General features: G+C 34.6%; 1 protein-coding gene across 3 annotated transcripts in view; it reads right to left on the reverse strand.

The window, feature by feature from the left end:
• Nucleotides 1-4,158: 4,158 nt before the first annotated feature.
• Nucleotides 4,159-14,825, reverse strand: part of Herc4 (HECT and RLD domain containing E3 ubiquitin ligase 4) — a 31,166-nt gene continuing 20,499 nt past the window's right edge. For all 3 annotated transcript variants that reach the window (XM_065365217.1, XM_065365216.1, XM_065365218.1), the window contains 5 exons: nucleotides 9,990-10,300; nucleotides 9,753-9,902; nucleotides 9,513-9,661; nucleotides 9,211-9,401; nucleotides 4,159-5,455 (listed from right to left, as the gene is read on the reverse strand). In XM_065365217.1, coding sequence (XP_065221289.1) covers nucleotides 5,303-5,455; nucleotides 9,211-9,401; nucleotides 9,513-9,661; nucleotides 9,753-9,902; nucleotides 9,990-10,300 — 954 coding nt within the window. In that variant the 3' untranslated portion in view covers nucleotides 4,159-5,302. The remainder of the gene's footprint in view (nucleotides 5,456-9,210; nucleotides 9,402-9,512; nucleotides 9,662-9,752; nucleotides 9,903-9,989; nucleotides 10,301-14,825) is intronic.

Consider the following 14,825-nt stretch of genomic DNA (forward strand, 5'->3'; position numbering starts at 1 on the left):
TCCTCAAATTAATCACGTTACCTCTCACCTCCCCCCCCCCACATCAATTTGCATTTCTCAACGTTTTAAAAGGACCCAAAAAGTGAAATTTTCGAATAATTCAGATGAAAGCTGAACTTGGATAAGCATTCTGAGAATTTCTCTCAGTCCTTTCCAGTAGAACTTATCATCGCTATTCCTTTGCTCAATTTTGGACTAATTTTTCAGAAATTCATCATTTCTTGTAATTTGTAAAGATTTTAATGCTTCAATTACGTTTTTGTGTGATTTAAACGACTAACATTTTGCTAAAATTTCTTCGGTTGTTTGTAATTTTAAAGTTTTTTTTTTTTTTTTTTTTGCGTTTTAGTACCATTTTAATTAACCTGTTTTTAATGCCTTTTTATGAGATATTTGAAAAATTTCAACTTTTTAAAAATATCTTTTTCCACACTTCTTTGAAAATTCTGACTTTTTGATAAATGCCAAATTTTGTTAAATTTTTTAAAAAATTCATCGTATTTAAAAAAAAAAGTCGTAGCAGTATGCCGCTACGTAAGAGCCAAATTTTTGTGCCAGAAACATTGAGGGCTCTTGAACTACTCGCACCCTCGCTTATTCGCTCCTGTACTTCGCCTGTGTTTGGGGGGGGGGGGACTTTGTCCCCCCTGCACCCCCCTTGGGCTTCGCCCAACTACCTCCTGCAAATTTTTTTTCGTGCTCAGCGTGTCGCTTGAACTACTCGCACCCTCGCTTCGCTCCTGTGCTTCCTAACTCTCTTCTTCCTCTTGCAAAAAGTATGGTAACAAACCTGTCTTGACCCTGAAACAGGTCAAATGGGATTTGGAAGGTTAAAACCGGCAAAAGGGTCTTCGGGTACATCCTCCCATTGTACTGTGAAAATTTGAACCCTCTAGGTCAATTTGGAGGTGCTGTAGGCAGTCCTAAACATCGAAAAACACATTAGACCCTGGAAAGGGGTCAAATAGGGTCGAAAGGTTTAAACATGCAAAAGGCACTTCGGGTACACCCTCCCATTGTACTGTGAAAATTTAGACCCTCTAGGTCAATTTGGAGGAGCTACAGGCTGTCTGAAAAATTGGAAAATGTGTAAAATAGCAAAAAAAATCCACTTTTTTGACCCTGGAGAGAGGTCAAATGGGGTTGGAAGGTTGAAACCTGATAAAGGCACTTCGGATACATCCTCCCAATGTACTGTGAAAATTTGGACCCTCTAGGTCAATTTGGAGGAGCTACAGGCTGTCTGAAAAATTGAAAAACACGTAAAATAGCAAAAAAATCCACTATTTTGACCGTGGAGAGAGGTCAAATAGGGTCGGAAGGTTGAAACCTGCAATAATCACTCATGGGGCATCCTCCCATTGTATGCTGAAAATTTGGACCTTCTAGATCAATTTTAGGGGTGAGGGGGTCAAAAACTGGGGTCAAATGTGGTTTTTCCCACCTTAATCAGAGTGGGGATGACCTAGAAAGCTGAAATTTGGATATGTTGATCACAATGAGAGTACTGACCAATGGTATGAATTTGGACCCTCTTCATCTATTTGGGGTCGTATTATGCCCCTCCAAAAAAATGAGCTTTCTGTAAAAATAGGGTTGGAAGGTTGAATCATGCAAAAGGCACTTCGGGTACATCCTCCCATTGTACAGTGAGAATTTGAACCCTCTAGGTCAATTCGGAGGGGCTGTAGGCTGTCTTAAAAAATTCAAAAACACGCGAAATAGACCAAAAATCCACTTTTTGACCCTGCAGAGAGGTCAAATAGGTTTGGAAGGTTGAAACCTGCAATAATCACTCATGGGGCACCCTCCCATAGTATGCTGAAAATTTGGAACTTCTAGATCAATTTTAGGGGTGAGGGGGTCAAAAATTGGGGTCAAATGTGGTTTTTCCCACCTTAAATGGGGTGGAGATGACCTAGGAAGCTGAAATTTGGATATGTTGATCACAATAGGAGTACTGACCAATGGTATGATTTTGGATTCTTTTCATCCATTTGGGATCATATCATGCCCCTCCAAAAAAATGACCTTCCTGTAATTTTCAACTTTGACCCTTCAAACTGCGGGGGTCAATTTTAGGTCCTAAAAGAACGCTATTCTCCTAGTTTGACCTTATTTGATCAATTAGAACCGGTTCCAGGTCATAAAATGTAAAAATCACCATCACTCTGAAAAGTGCTGAAACTTATAATTATATAATATTTATATATGTAAAAACTGACACATCGGGAATCGTCTTGTTTAAGGTCAAAACGTCGAGAACTATCAAAATTTTTCACCCTCGACCTTTTTATCCAAAGTTGGGCCTACCGCAATAGCCATCATTTTTTACACAAATTTGGCTAAAAAGAATAGTTTCATCAATTTATGGTTAGTTTTACTGACTTCAACATTTTTTTAAACAGTTTTTTTGACATGTAGAATTTTTTAAAACATTTTTTATGCAATGTATATGAACATTTTTTAGTATTTTTCATTGATTTTAATAATTTTTTGATGTTTTTTTAAATATCATTTTAATATGTTTTTAACGGGTTTTCATGCAATATTTCTTACACATTTCAATCATTTTACCTGAGTTTGGATGTTTTAAATAAAATTTGCCAAATTTTACTAAAATTCTGGAAATTCATCATGTTGAAAAAAAAATATTTTCAATTTTCATTGACTTCTACCTTTTTTTTTTTTTTTTTGGTGTTTTTAAAACTCTTCAACATGTTTCCAACCTTTTCTTATGCAATTGCAATCTTTGCACAACTTTACAGAAATTTCATCAATTTTCAAAAATTTTCATCACTTATATGAAATTATAAAATTTTATTTTAGATTTTTTTTTCAAATTTTCATATCATTTTAACCTGTTTTAACACTTTATGCAATTATAATACAAAATTTCAAAAGTATTATCAGTTTTTGGAATTTTTTCAAAGGTTTCAAAGATTTTTTTTGGTGTTTTATAATTCAACTTTAATAATTTTCAATTTTTTAATGCAATATTTCTGAAATTTTACGAAAATTTCGTATAATTTATTGAATTTTTCTTCGATTATAATACTAGTTTTGGTGTTTTTATATCTTCAGAACATGCTTTCGGCACTTTTGCGGAAAATTTTTGGATTTTTGCCAAATTTCACACATTTATGTATTTTATCAATTTTTGGTAATTTTCGTTCATTTTATTGTTTTTTTTTTTTACTGTCGAATTTTCATTTCATTTGAACATATTTTATTTTCAACACTTTTTTTAAAGCAACCAAATTCATGCCAAGTTTGACAAAAATTACATCAATTTGTGACAATTTTCATAAATTTAAGTTTGTTTTAAATTTTCCATTTTTTAAAATTTTTTTTACATCATTTTAAATATTTCTAACACATTTACATTCATTTTTTCTCACAATTTACTAAAATTTCACCACCTTTGGTAGAATCAGTGCTTGTCAAAATCTGTAATTTTGATACCATATCGCATGTTTTGAATTTTAGGGTCCTAATCCTGCCTTCAGGGGTCTAAAATTTCGATTTTTGGGGTCCAATGAGTCTCAGAAATTCAGAATCAGAATCAGCGCCATCAAAAACCTGCAGTTCGATACCTGTATCTTTTTCCTGGATAGTTTAAACCCCTTTCCCCCCTCCAGCTTCAGTCTACAAGGGATCAATTAAATCTTCAGAAATACTCAAACGTTTCCAAGCCGATGGCATTTTCCAGCAACGAGATCATTTGCACCAAAAATTTCAATCTGGCACATTGTACCCCCACCCACTCTCTTCTCTTCAAGTTCAGTCCAAATGAGCATTCAATCAACTCAACCTCCCCCCCTCCTTTTCCCATTTAATGTCAGTCATTTTCAAATTTCCCAATTGAACCGCAGGATATCTGCGGGACCATTTCGGGATTCTCAGAGGACCATAACTTCCCTTTCACGAGTTTTCAAAAAGTCTCGGGGGAGGGGTGATGGTGATCGGGGTTCAAAAATTGGGAGTATTCTTCTCCTGCTCTTGAAAAAAGAGCTTCAGTTAAATATACAGCCTTGAGCCTACCTCGAAATTCAAACACCAAAGTTGATGAATTGTTTCACAACACAAGGGTGGGGGGGGGGTCGAAATCTTAAAAATTACTCGCCCCCATTCCATCATAAAATAACGCAACCAATCAACGTGAAAATAAAAGATTTTTTATTTAAAATAATAAATTATTCGATTAAAAAAAAAAAAAATTAAAGAATAATAAAACTCGATCCTCATCTTCGTGTCGAGGAATAAGTATTCGATTGTAAAACAGTGATTGTTTCCGGGATAATAAGATAAAGATTGCCTCATGTCAATATTTCGCCATTTTTTTTCTTCAACGATTCGTCACATTTACCAATTATCATCGTAACAAAATAAAATAGGAAGAAAAAACATTTTCCAAAAAATCATTTAAAAAAAAATAATACGTAAATTAATTAAAACGGTAACATCGCGAGCATCGTATTAAGGCCATGAAATATGTAGTACGTAGTATAATAGTTATAATCACTCCCAGTCTTTGAATAATAACGCGAAAAAAAAAACATCGCAATAATTATAGTCTAAATAAAACACTATCGAATCCCCCCGCTGCTAATTCAGAAAAATGATACAATAGATACAATAATGTGCTTTGGTTCAACACGCAATTTAGTACAATAATTTTACCTCATAGCTCAAATCTTCCCTCACGAGTAGCATTGTTCGTTTTGAAATAGTTAACCGTGTGCTCTAGTGACCAGATACAAAAAAAAAAAATAAAAATAAATCCGAAATTTTCTTCGATCTTTTTGTTATTTTAAATTATCAATTTCCAAAAAAAAATAATAATTCTCTCGAATTGAAAAGAATCAACGAAGAAAACGAAAAAACAATCAATAAAAATAACTTTACAAAAAACCGCAAGTAACGAGAACAGAACAAGGTGCTCTAAAAACAGTGTGGGTATTAGAGGGAGGGGCGGCAAAAAAACACCCTTATTATTAATGTATTTAACATTATTTTAACACATCGATAAAAACAGCCTGCAGATAACACGGTATAGAGATACGTACGTAAAATAATAATAATAATTACTAATAATTTAAAGTAATATCGACAGATTACCGATATCAACAACAATAACACACGTACAATCACACGTACGTATACCGTAGAGTAGTAGGTAGAAGTGGTAGTTTTTCACGATCAAGACTCACACAGTCACACACACACACACACACACTAACGGTACACGTAGTAAAATAATAGAATTTAAAAAAGAAAGAAAAAATCATCCACACGATGTCTACACCAGTGAAAAGCCCTGAGTTTGTTGAATGGCTTGTAGTAATTTATATCTTAGTCGTTCTTTCGTTTGATATCTGGGTAAATCTAGTAGGTTAAAACAGGTATGAGCGACAGGAAGGTATTTGTCGTCGGCCGTGGGTTGTATCACAATCTGCGAATAAACAATATCGTATAATGAAAATCAAAGTTCAGCCGAGTAAATGTTGCGTTAGTGGATTATAAAGCTAAGCTTTGGTGAGTGTAAATCAAAATCAAATCAAATTACCGTACATTAAAACACAAAGTACAAAAAAATTACCAACGAAGCAATAATACGGAGGAGAATTACACAATATTTTACTGGACAAATTACGCTACTAAACAAAAAACACAAGGAAAAGAAGGGGAGGAGGAGGGGCAGAGACGTAAGGATGAATACACCCAAAACAAGGAATATTCGCTATTCATTCAACTCAAATTACAATAAGATGATTTGTAGCTTGCTCATGCAATTACAACGATCATTTTTTTCAAAAAGTTAATTTTTCATGAACGGTTTCCGTTTCGGTTATTCAAAAAATCCTCTTCCAATTCTCATTTTCTTTCACGAATTTGAACGCACAATATTATTCAAATCAGAATGCAAGATTATTTTGCTGATTTTTCAAAAATTACACAAAAAAACGTCGTTTTCATTACGGTTTCGGTTTCGGTTATTTCAAAAAATCATATCATAATCCACAATTTTGACAATGTTGAAATCTTTGATATAATTTGTCAGTGTTTTGGAAATTCATTTCAGAAAAACTTGGTTTTAGATTTTGGTTTCGGTTTCAGTTATTTCAAAAATGGCACGAGCCAAGTCTATTTTTATTTTTTTTATTTCTTTCATTAGAACTACTTGCATTAAAATCATAACGTGTCATCCCCACTTGATTTCACTACTTTCTTTAAACATTATCCAAGAAACACTATTTTTGATTACAGTTTCGGTTTCGGTTATTTCAAAAAGTTGCTTCAATTCAGAAATTCTGCCAGTTTCAGCCTTCAGGACTGGCCAAATCAATAAATAAAGGTTTCTGTTTTCGGGTGTAACGTTTTCATTTTTGGATTCGATTACCATACCAGTAACCGAAAAAATACCGAAACCGATTAACCGTTTTCACTTTCGGTTACTGTTTCGGTTTTGATGTTGGTTTAGCATTTTTTCAGACAGTTTTCGACGAGCTCTGCAATGAAAGCATTGTACTTTTCGGTCACGGTTTCAATTTTGGTAACTGTTATCGTAACGTTTCCGGTCTAGATTACCGGAAACCAAAAAAAAAAAAAAAAAAAATGCCGATTAACCTGTTTTTTTCGGTTACAGTTTCGATATAGCGAGCCCTGACGAGTCATGAAATTTTATTATAAGCATAGAAAAACTCATTTTCGATACAGGTTTCGGTTTCGGTTTCGGTTTCGGTTATTTAAAACATTCCACTTTAAATCATTTACTTTATAAGAAATCATTCTGTTAACATGATGGTGACTCTACCTACTCATGAGATGATTTTTTTTTTTACAGAAAACGTTATTTATATTACGGTTTTGGTTTCGGTTATTTCGAAATTTCCACCCCCATTGCAAATATTTTTCATTAGAATCGATTATGTTGGAATTTCAAAACTCATGTGTCATACTAAGAGCTGACTTCGTCATTTTTATTGAAAATTCAACAAAACCGCAAACGGTTTCCGTTTCAGTTATACCAAAAAATCTTCCTGAAAATTCATCAAATTTTGTTCAACATAACTTTAATAATGTCAAAATATGAGGAAATTTTGCTATTTTCAAAATTCACAAAGAAAAACGGAATTTTTACTGTGGTTTCGGTTTCGGTTATTCCAAATTTTGCAGGACAATCTTATAACAGAACAAATTATTACATTACAAATTATTACAATCATAATTTTGGTAGTATTGGACATTTTTTAAAAAAATTACACAGAAACTTTTATTTGTAATTTCAATTTGCGGTTTCAGTTTCGGTTAAATCATGATCAATTATTTGACAGCGCAGCGACTCATCAGCAAAAAGAACGAAAATTAGCTACTCGTGACGTCGTGAGTTACGTTGCCTTAGAATTGGGTTCAGTTCTGAAATTTGACTTGTTTTGATTTAAAACACTTATCCCATTTTTGGTTTCAGTTTCCGTTATTTCGATTATTTTGGTTGCAATTATTTGAAAGAAATGAACAAAATAATACATATAGGTTCCAAAATTCACGACTTGGTATCTATCAGATTGTCTGTTTCGTGAAAACGATAGATTACATACGTTTCTGGGTTTTAAAACAACGGTTTCAGATTCCGTTTCCGTGAATTCGCTCAAAATTTGTGTAAAAGTTACGTTCACAGTTCGAAAGAATAGACTTTGAATTTACAGAATAAAACAAAAAAACAACTACGACGACTCTGCCGAAAACGTGAACCCAAAACTTCAGTTCAGTTTCAGTTTCCGTTTCCGTTTCTCAAGGTCACCTCATGAAGTAGTTTTTCACTCTCCGCTCTTCAAAAATTCCAACACGAAGAAGTGGGAAATATTATCTTAAGGATGGCAAGACGCACAACAGAGAAAAATGAGAATAGAACCCGACCAAAGACTCCAACTGCGATAACGTTATCCGTAACGAAACATATAACGCGGAAATCCGTTAATTTACTCAACAAACGCGGTTCAAGTTTCAGTTTTACATCCGTCTTTAACAAAAAAACGTGGTCTAAATTCAAATTATAACGCAATTTTGCAATATTGATCAAAATAATGGCAGCAGATTCGGTTTCGGTTATTGTGTCAGAATCTCATAAGTACGAGTAACCGTTTCAGTTCAATTTTTCTTCATTTACACGATGAACGAGGTCAAACCAAATTTTTCAAATTCGAATCCAACACAATTACAAATTGATGATGTGCTAGTTTTCAAAGTTTGGTTTCGGTTTCAGTTTCAGATCTTGAAAGATTCGAAAAAAAAATGCCGGACATTCTTTTCATAGCTTTTTTCATGATATTGACCGTTTGACAATTCACATCATCATCAAAGTTTGTGTTTTGATTGGTATGGACTTGAGGAACGTTTTGGTTTCAGTTTCAGTTTCCATTATTGAACTTGAAGAATCAAAGGAACATGCTTTTGGTTCCTGTTGAAACGCGATCGAATCCTCATCCTCGAGACTACCAAAATTGGATCCATTTTCATTTTGGACACTATCTCAATGAATTTCACCCCCCCCCCCGGTCCCCAACTTTATTCAAATCTCCTTCATAGAGAAAAGAGAAATCACCGAAGAAGTTTAGTGAGGAACGCAACAACCGCAAACATTCATGTCCAGCTGGTTCAAATCAAATGATTTGATCAAGAAAACGAAAAAAATGTCTTGGCACTCAGGGCTACCTTTTTAGCAACTCAAAAATTCTCGCTCAAAAAATTTTTTTTTGAAAAAAATCGAATTTAAAAACCAAATTATTTGATAAATTGACGGAAAAATTCGAAATAAATAATCCAATTCGAGTCAAAGTCAACTTCAGATTCAAGAGCCAAGAATCTATACCTACAAAATTGCGATGTTTTTTTCGAGAAACAATTACAAACAAAACAACCAAAAATTAGCAGTAAATTGAAGGACGAAAAAATTGCATAACCATGCTTATGCATTGAATACATTAAACCTGGAATTGATTACTCACACATTGAAAGGCTAGAAATGCATTCACTAATTAACACTGCTAATTGCATAAATCAAATTCGAACCACCGCAACCAACTTAAAATATCCCTCCACTTCTGATCACTCGTATACAAACGACACCCAATTACCACTTCAACAATGAAAAACCGTGCAAGAAGCAAACCCACATCTAAAATCAATTCGAATCGAATCGAATCTTACCTTGATAGCTTTCATTCCTTGAATAGGTATCCGATCGGAACCGGTTAAATACAATAAAAATTTCTTCTTGTCTTCCAGCGACATTTCGTGGAAAACTTCCCAAAACATTCGAATAGTCGGATCGCTGGAACTGTACCCTTTCTTATAAATAGCGCTATTTTCCAACTGATACCAATCGTAGTCTTCGTTACCTGCGAAAATATAACAATATCCCAGATTATTACACACCTATTCGATTATTCATTCCTTTATAGCTTTCGACTGAGAATCATAGAATGAAATAATTATGCGATGAAACGTACCGATGACTACAGACATTAGCTCTTGAGCGTGAAACAGTTGAAGTACACGACCGCCGCAGACTTTATGGAATCCGGCGCTGAACTGCTTGAAACGACTTTCCACCAATTTATTGAAGATCATGTCGACGTACAAGTCGACGAATTCTTGCCTAAAAAGAATCAAAATTCCACGTTAGTATTCCATCACTCAATAATTTTCCAACATTCGTGAAATATGTAAAAAAAAAAAAAAACTCGTACTTATTTTCCAACGTGACCGAAATATTTTCGCCGTTCGGTTTCAAAGGGATGACTTTAATTTCGCCAAATACGTCTCTAGTGATATCGAAATGCAAACTGAACACATCCTCCAGATCAGGTTCGTTATAACTCAGCACATCTTCCAAACTCCTGTAAACCGTACACCAAATCGATTATTATCGTAATCTTATTCGAGCGTTTCGAATCCAATTTATTATCGTTCCTCCTTTCGCTTACTTATGTAACGTAGGCGATAGTCCTTTGACATCCTCTAGCCTGACCGGCTCGTTCAGCAGCTTCTTGTACATAGCTAATGGGAATGGGATATTGATAATGGTGAAATTGTAGATGGCTAATCCGCAAAGTATTCCGATCAGGTAATACATGGTGTCATCTTCGAATGTATCGTCGCGGAACCAGATCGTATTGGTTTCTTCGTACGACTGGAACATACCGTATTTCGGATCTAATATGTCTCGCAGCACCAACATGAAGAATTCTTTACGAACGCCGCCCGCATCTTCGGCTTCTTCGCCTAAAAAGTGTACCTGAGCGAACAAAATTAAAATACGATTAAAATATGCACACAGGTATTGAGGTCTTTTTTAATATTTATAAATAGGAATATTATTTTTTTGAAAATTGGAAAGATGGCAACACTGCATTTTAAAATTCCTACGATTATTACGAACAAATCGTCCACGATTCATTTCAGAAATGATGAAGATGAATCATTAGAAAACGACTACGATTCTCGATTCACGTTCACTTTGCTTGCGAATCACTCGATCGAACCATCGATTTATTGTGAATCATTCACGATCGACAGCACGAATATTCGTTCACTTCATTAACAAATCGTTCGCAAATGATTCAGATCATTTGGACAGGGCAGACAAAATCACACAAAAAAGACAATATAAATCCGTGCAATAACTGAATCATTCGCGAACGACTGTATGAATATTCGTAACTCAGAAATGTCGTCAAAAATCAACAAACAGTTCACGATCACGAATGATTCGAATCACTCCGAATGAGCAAATCATTCGAAACTGGCACATGAATAAATACAAAATTGAATCATTCGCAAACGATCGAGACTAACAAATCTTATTGTTGCATGGTCATTTTTCTTATTCCAAGTTTGTCAGTCGCGAACGAAGAACCGATTTTTTCGACCAATCGCAATCGCATCAGATTAATTATAACAACAGAAATGACCAAAAATCAAAATTGACGTTGAAGTCGTTCGCGAACGATTCGATTAGTGAATCATTTATTCGGATTTCCCGGAAAAATATGAAATGAAAATTGAAAAATAACTATCCGGGTCATAAATTCATTTGGAGATGATTCAATGAAAAAATGATTCATTCGTTCGCGAACGACAAGCTTTCTATAAATGAATCAATTCAGAATCTACCACGTATACACGTCGTTCGTGAACGATTTGTTTTTAGAAAACGACTTATTTGCCAGCGAACAATTGATTAACTCCAAAAATTCAACAGAATCGTTCGCGAACGATTCGTTCAGAGAACGATTCATTAGTTCGTGAACAACTACTCGGTATAATTTTCAAATATTCTTATTCATTCTTCTACGCTCTACGCCACGAACACAAAATATAACGAACGTTTTCATTCATTTTTGAATCGTTCGCGAACGATTCGTTCGAAAAATGATTCTTTCGAAGACAACACTGGATTAAATTTAGAAAATTTTCCATAATGGACCGAGTCCGATTTTTCAGTTGCGTGTCGTTCAAGACTGATACGATGAAAAAAGTGATTCGCTCGTTCGCGAACGAATATGCGCACAGACACATATAATTTCCCTCCCCCTGACCCTTCAAAGCAAAAAAGACTCGCACATGAGTCACGAGGTAATTAATAACAGAAAATAAATAAGAAAAATGTATTCGATATCCTTGATTTAAAAATCGTTCGCGAACGATTCTATCAAAAATCCGATTCACTCGTTCCTTCCTCTATGCAATAAGATCGTTCGATTTACACCAATTAGCACAAGTCAAAACCATGTTTCAATTGTTTCACAAAATGAACAGCTGCTGATCTTTTATCAATACGTTACCGGAATGCATGAGTTCATTTCGTTCGCGAACGATTCGTACAAAAAAAAAAGATTCACTCGATCGCAAGAGATTTTTTCCCAAGTCGAAAATTGAATGAAAATTTTTCTATGACCATGACGCACTCCTTCTTCAAGTAACCAGTCGTTCGCGAACGAATCATTTGAAAATGATTCATTCGTTCGCGAACGAAAAAATACCTTTCAAGAATATATCCTATTATAAGCTATAAATCCTTCAACATGAAGTTTCAAACAAGACACGATGTCAAAATTCACTAGAAATTTTCGATTTTCATTTCGTTCGCGAACGATTCGTTTGGAAAAAAAAGCACAAGCAATGGAGTACTTCAGTTTACTTCGGTTGCGAACGATTTTTACCAAAAAATTATCAATTCGTTCGCAAACAACTTGATCAAAAAATCCGTAATTACACACATTCTGTAAATATCGAGTCGTTCGCGAACGAATCATCCGAAAGATTGAAAATTATTCATTCGTTCGCGAACGAAAAAAATACAAAAGTTCATATTATCGATTACGAACGATTTGTACGAAAAAGTAATGCTTTCGTTATAAATAATATAATTGTAGGTCGTTCGCGAACGAATTGTTGAAAAAAGAGATTCAGATTCACTCGCAAAAGAAGAAACGTATTGAAAAAGATTTCATTTTTGAAAAAAAAAAAACTCATTTATGATAACGATGAAATACACTCAACAGAACTGCTTTACATGTCGTTCGTGAACGATTCGCTGGAAAAATGGATTCATTTGTTCATACATAATTGAATCATTCAATTTTCGGCCATCAACACCGCAAAAAATACATTTCTTTACGGAACAAACAAATCAAACCATGTTTTCAATTCGAGCATTTCCTTTCGAGCACTTCCTTCAGTTCCTTCTCAGTTGCATTTCGTTCGCGAACGATTTGCTCGCAAAAAGATTCACTTTTTCATAATCAGAATTGACTAGACGAAACGAAAATTTCAATATATTTATATTCTTTAAAATTCTTCATGATTCGCCGATTTTCAAATTTCAAATTTTTCGACGTTCGCGAATGATTCTTCCGAAAAACTGATTCACTCGTTCGCGAACCAACAAATGCTTCCAATCCAAACATGCCAGCTTTTTGAATGAAAAAGAAACACTATAAACACTGATACATATAGTCCGGCATATGACAATAGGAGTAATTGCACCCCCCCCCCCGCCGATCCACCGGGATAACTTTTTTCTTAAAGATCCTAAGGAACATTTTAAAACAAACTTGTCAAAAAAAAAGTTGGCCTTACTTACAAAATGGCGGCCATTTTGATTGACAGGTCAGCCGAAATCGCAGATTTTGCGTTTTAACATAGGACTTGCACGAACTTCTTCAAACTTTACAAAGGTAGATCGAAAGATCATGCAAAAATTTATCACCTGTCCAAATTTCAAGTGCTAAAGTGCGTTTTTCGATTTTTGGTGAATTTTTGAAAATCGAATTTAGGCCAAAAATGAGGGAAAAAATCAAAATTTTACCAAATTGACCAAGAAAGCTGAAATTTGGGATATACCCTATTTTCGACATGCCAAATCGATTGGAAACGGTTTCAACCCGTTTTGAGCAGTTCTGGAGCCTCCAGCAGATTTTTGAAACTCGAAATTACTACAAAATTCCATCAAATTGGAGATGGAAATCTGAAATTTACTCTACACTCCAATTTTAACACCCTCTGAAGACGACTTCACGTGGGTTCAAGTAATTTTAGGGCCTCCAGCGACTTTTTGAAAATTCCTAAAGCCTCCAGCAGATTTTTGAAACTTAAATTTCATCAAATGGAGATGGAAATCTGAAATTTACTCTACACTCCAATTTCAACGCCCTCTGAAAACGACTTCTGGTGTATTTCAAGTCATTTTAGAGCATCCAACGACTTCTTTGAAAATTACTGGAGCCTCCAGTAGATTTTTGAAACTTGAAATTTCCCCAAAATATCATCAAACTAAGATGGAGAGTCGATATTCATTCTGCAAACTAATTTCAATACACTACGAAGTTGGCTGCTGGTGAATTTCAAGTCGTTTTGGAGCCTCCAGCAATTTTTTGAAAGGTTGTATGACGTTTTTTTGGAAAATTAAAATTTTCTAAAAGTAGCTGGAAGCTTCAAAACCATTTGAAACCACCATGTAGTCTGCGAAGTAAATTTCAGCTTGCCAACTCCATTTGATAAATTAATGTTGAGGAAATTTCAAGTTTCAAAAATCTACTGGAGGCTCCAGTAATTTTCAAAAAAGTTGCTGGAGGCCCTAAAATGACTTGAACCCACCTGAAGTCGTCTTCAGACGGTGTTAAAATTGGAGTGTAGAATAAATTTCAGATTTCCATCTCCATTTTGATGAAATTTTGTGAAAATTTAAAGTAGGTATCAAAAATCTGCTGGAGGCTTCAGGAATTTTCAAAAAGTCGCTGGAGGATCCAAAACGACTTGAAATTCACCTGCAGTACTTCGTAGCGTATTGAAATTAGTTTTTAGTATAAATTTTAGCTTTACAACTCCAATTTGATGAAATTTTGTGGGAATTTCGAGTTTCAAAAATCTGCTGGAGGCTCCAGAACTGCTCAAAACGGGTTGAAACCGTTTCCAATCGATTTGGCATGTCGAAAATAGGGTATATCCCAAATTTCAGCTTTCTTGGTCAATTTGGTAAAATTTTGATTTTTTCCCTCATTTTTGGCCTAAATTCGATTTTCAAAAATTCACCAAAAATCGAAAAACGCACTTTAGCACTTGAAATTTTGACAGGTGATAAATTTTTGCATGATCTTTCGATCTACCTTTGTAAAGTTTGAAGAAGTTCGTGCAAGTCCTATGTTAAAACGCAAAATCTGCGATTTCGGCTGACCTGTCAATCAAAATGGCCGCCATTTTGTAAGTAAGGCCAACTTTTTTTCTTGGCAAGTTTGCTTTAAAATGTTCCTTAGGATGTC

Source organism: Planococcus citri, chromosome 5 (assembly GCF_950023065.1).
Source record: "Planococcus citri chromosome 5, ihPlaCitr1.1, whole genome shotgun sequence".
Lineage (NCBI taxonomy): Eukaryota > Metazoa > Arthropoda > Insecta > Hemiptera > Pseudococcidae > Planococcus > Planococcus citri.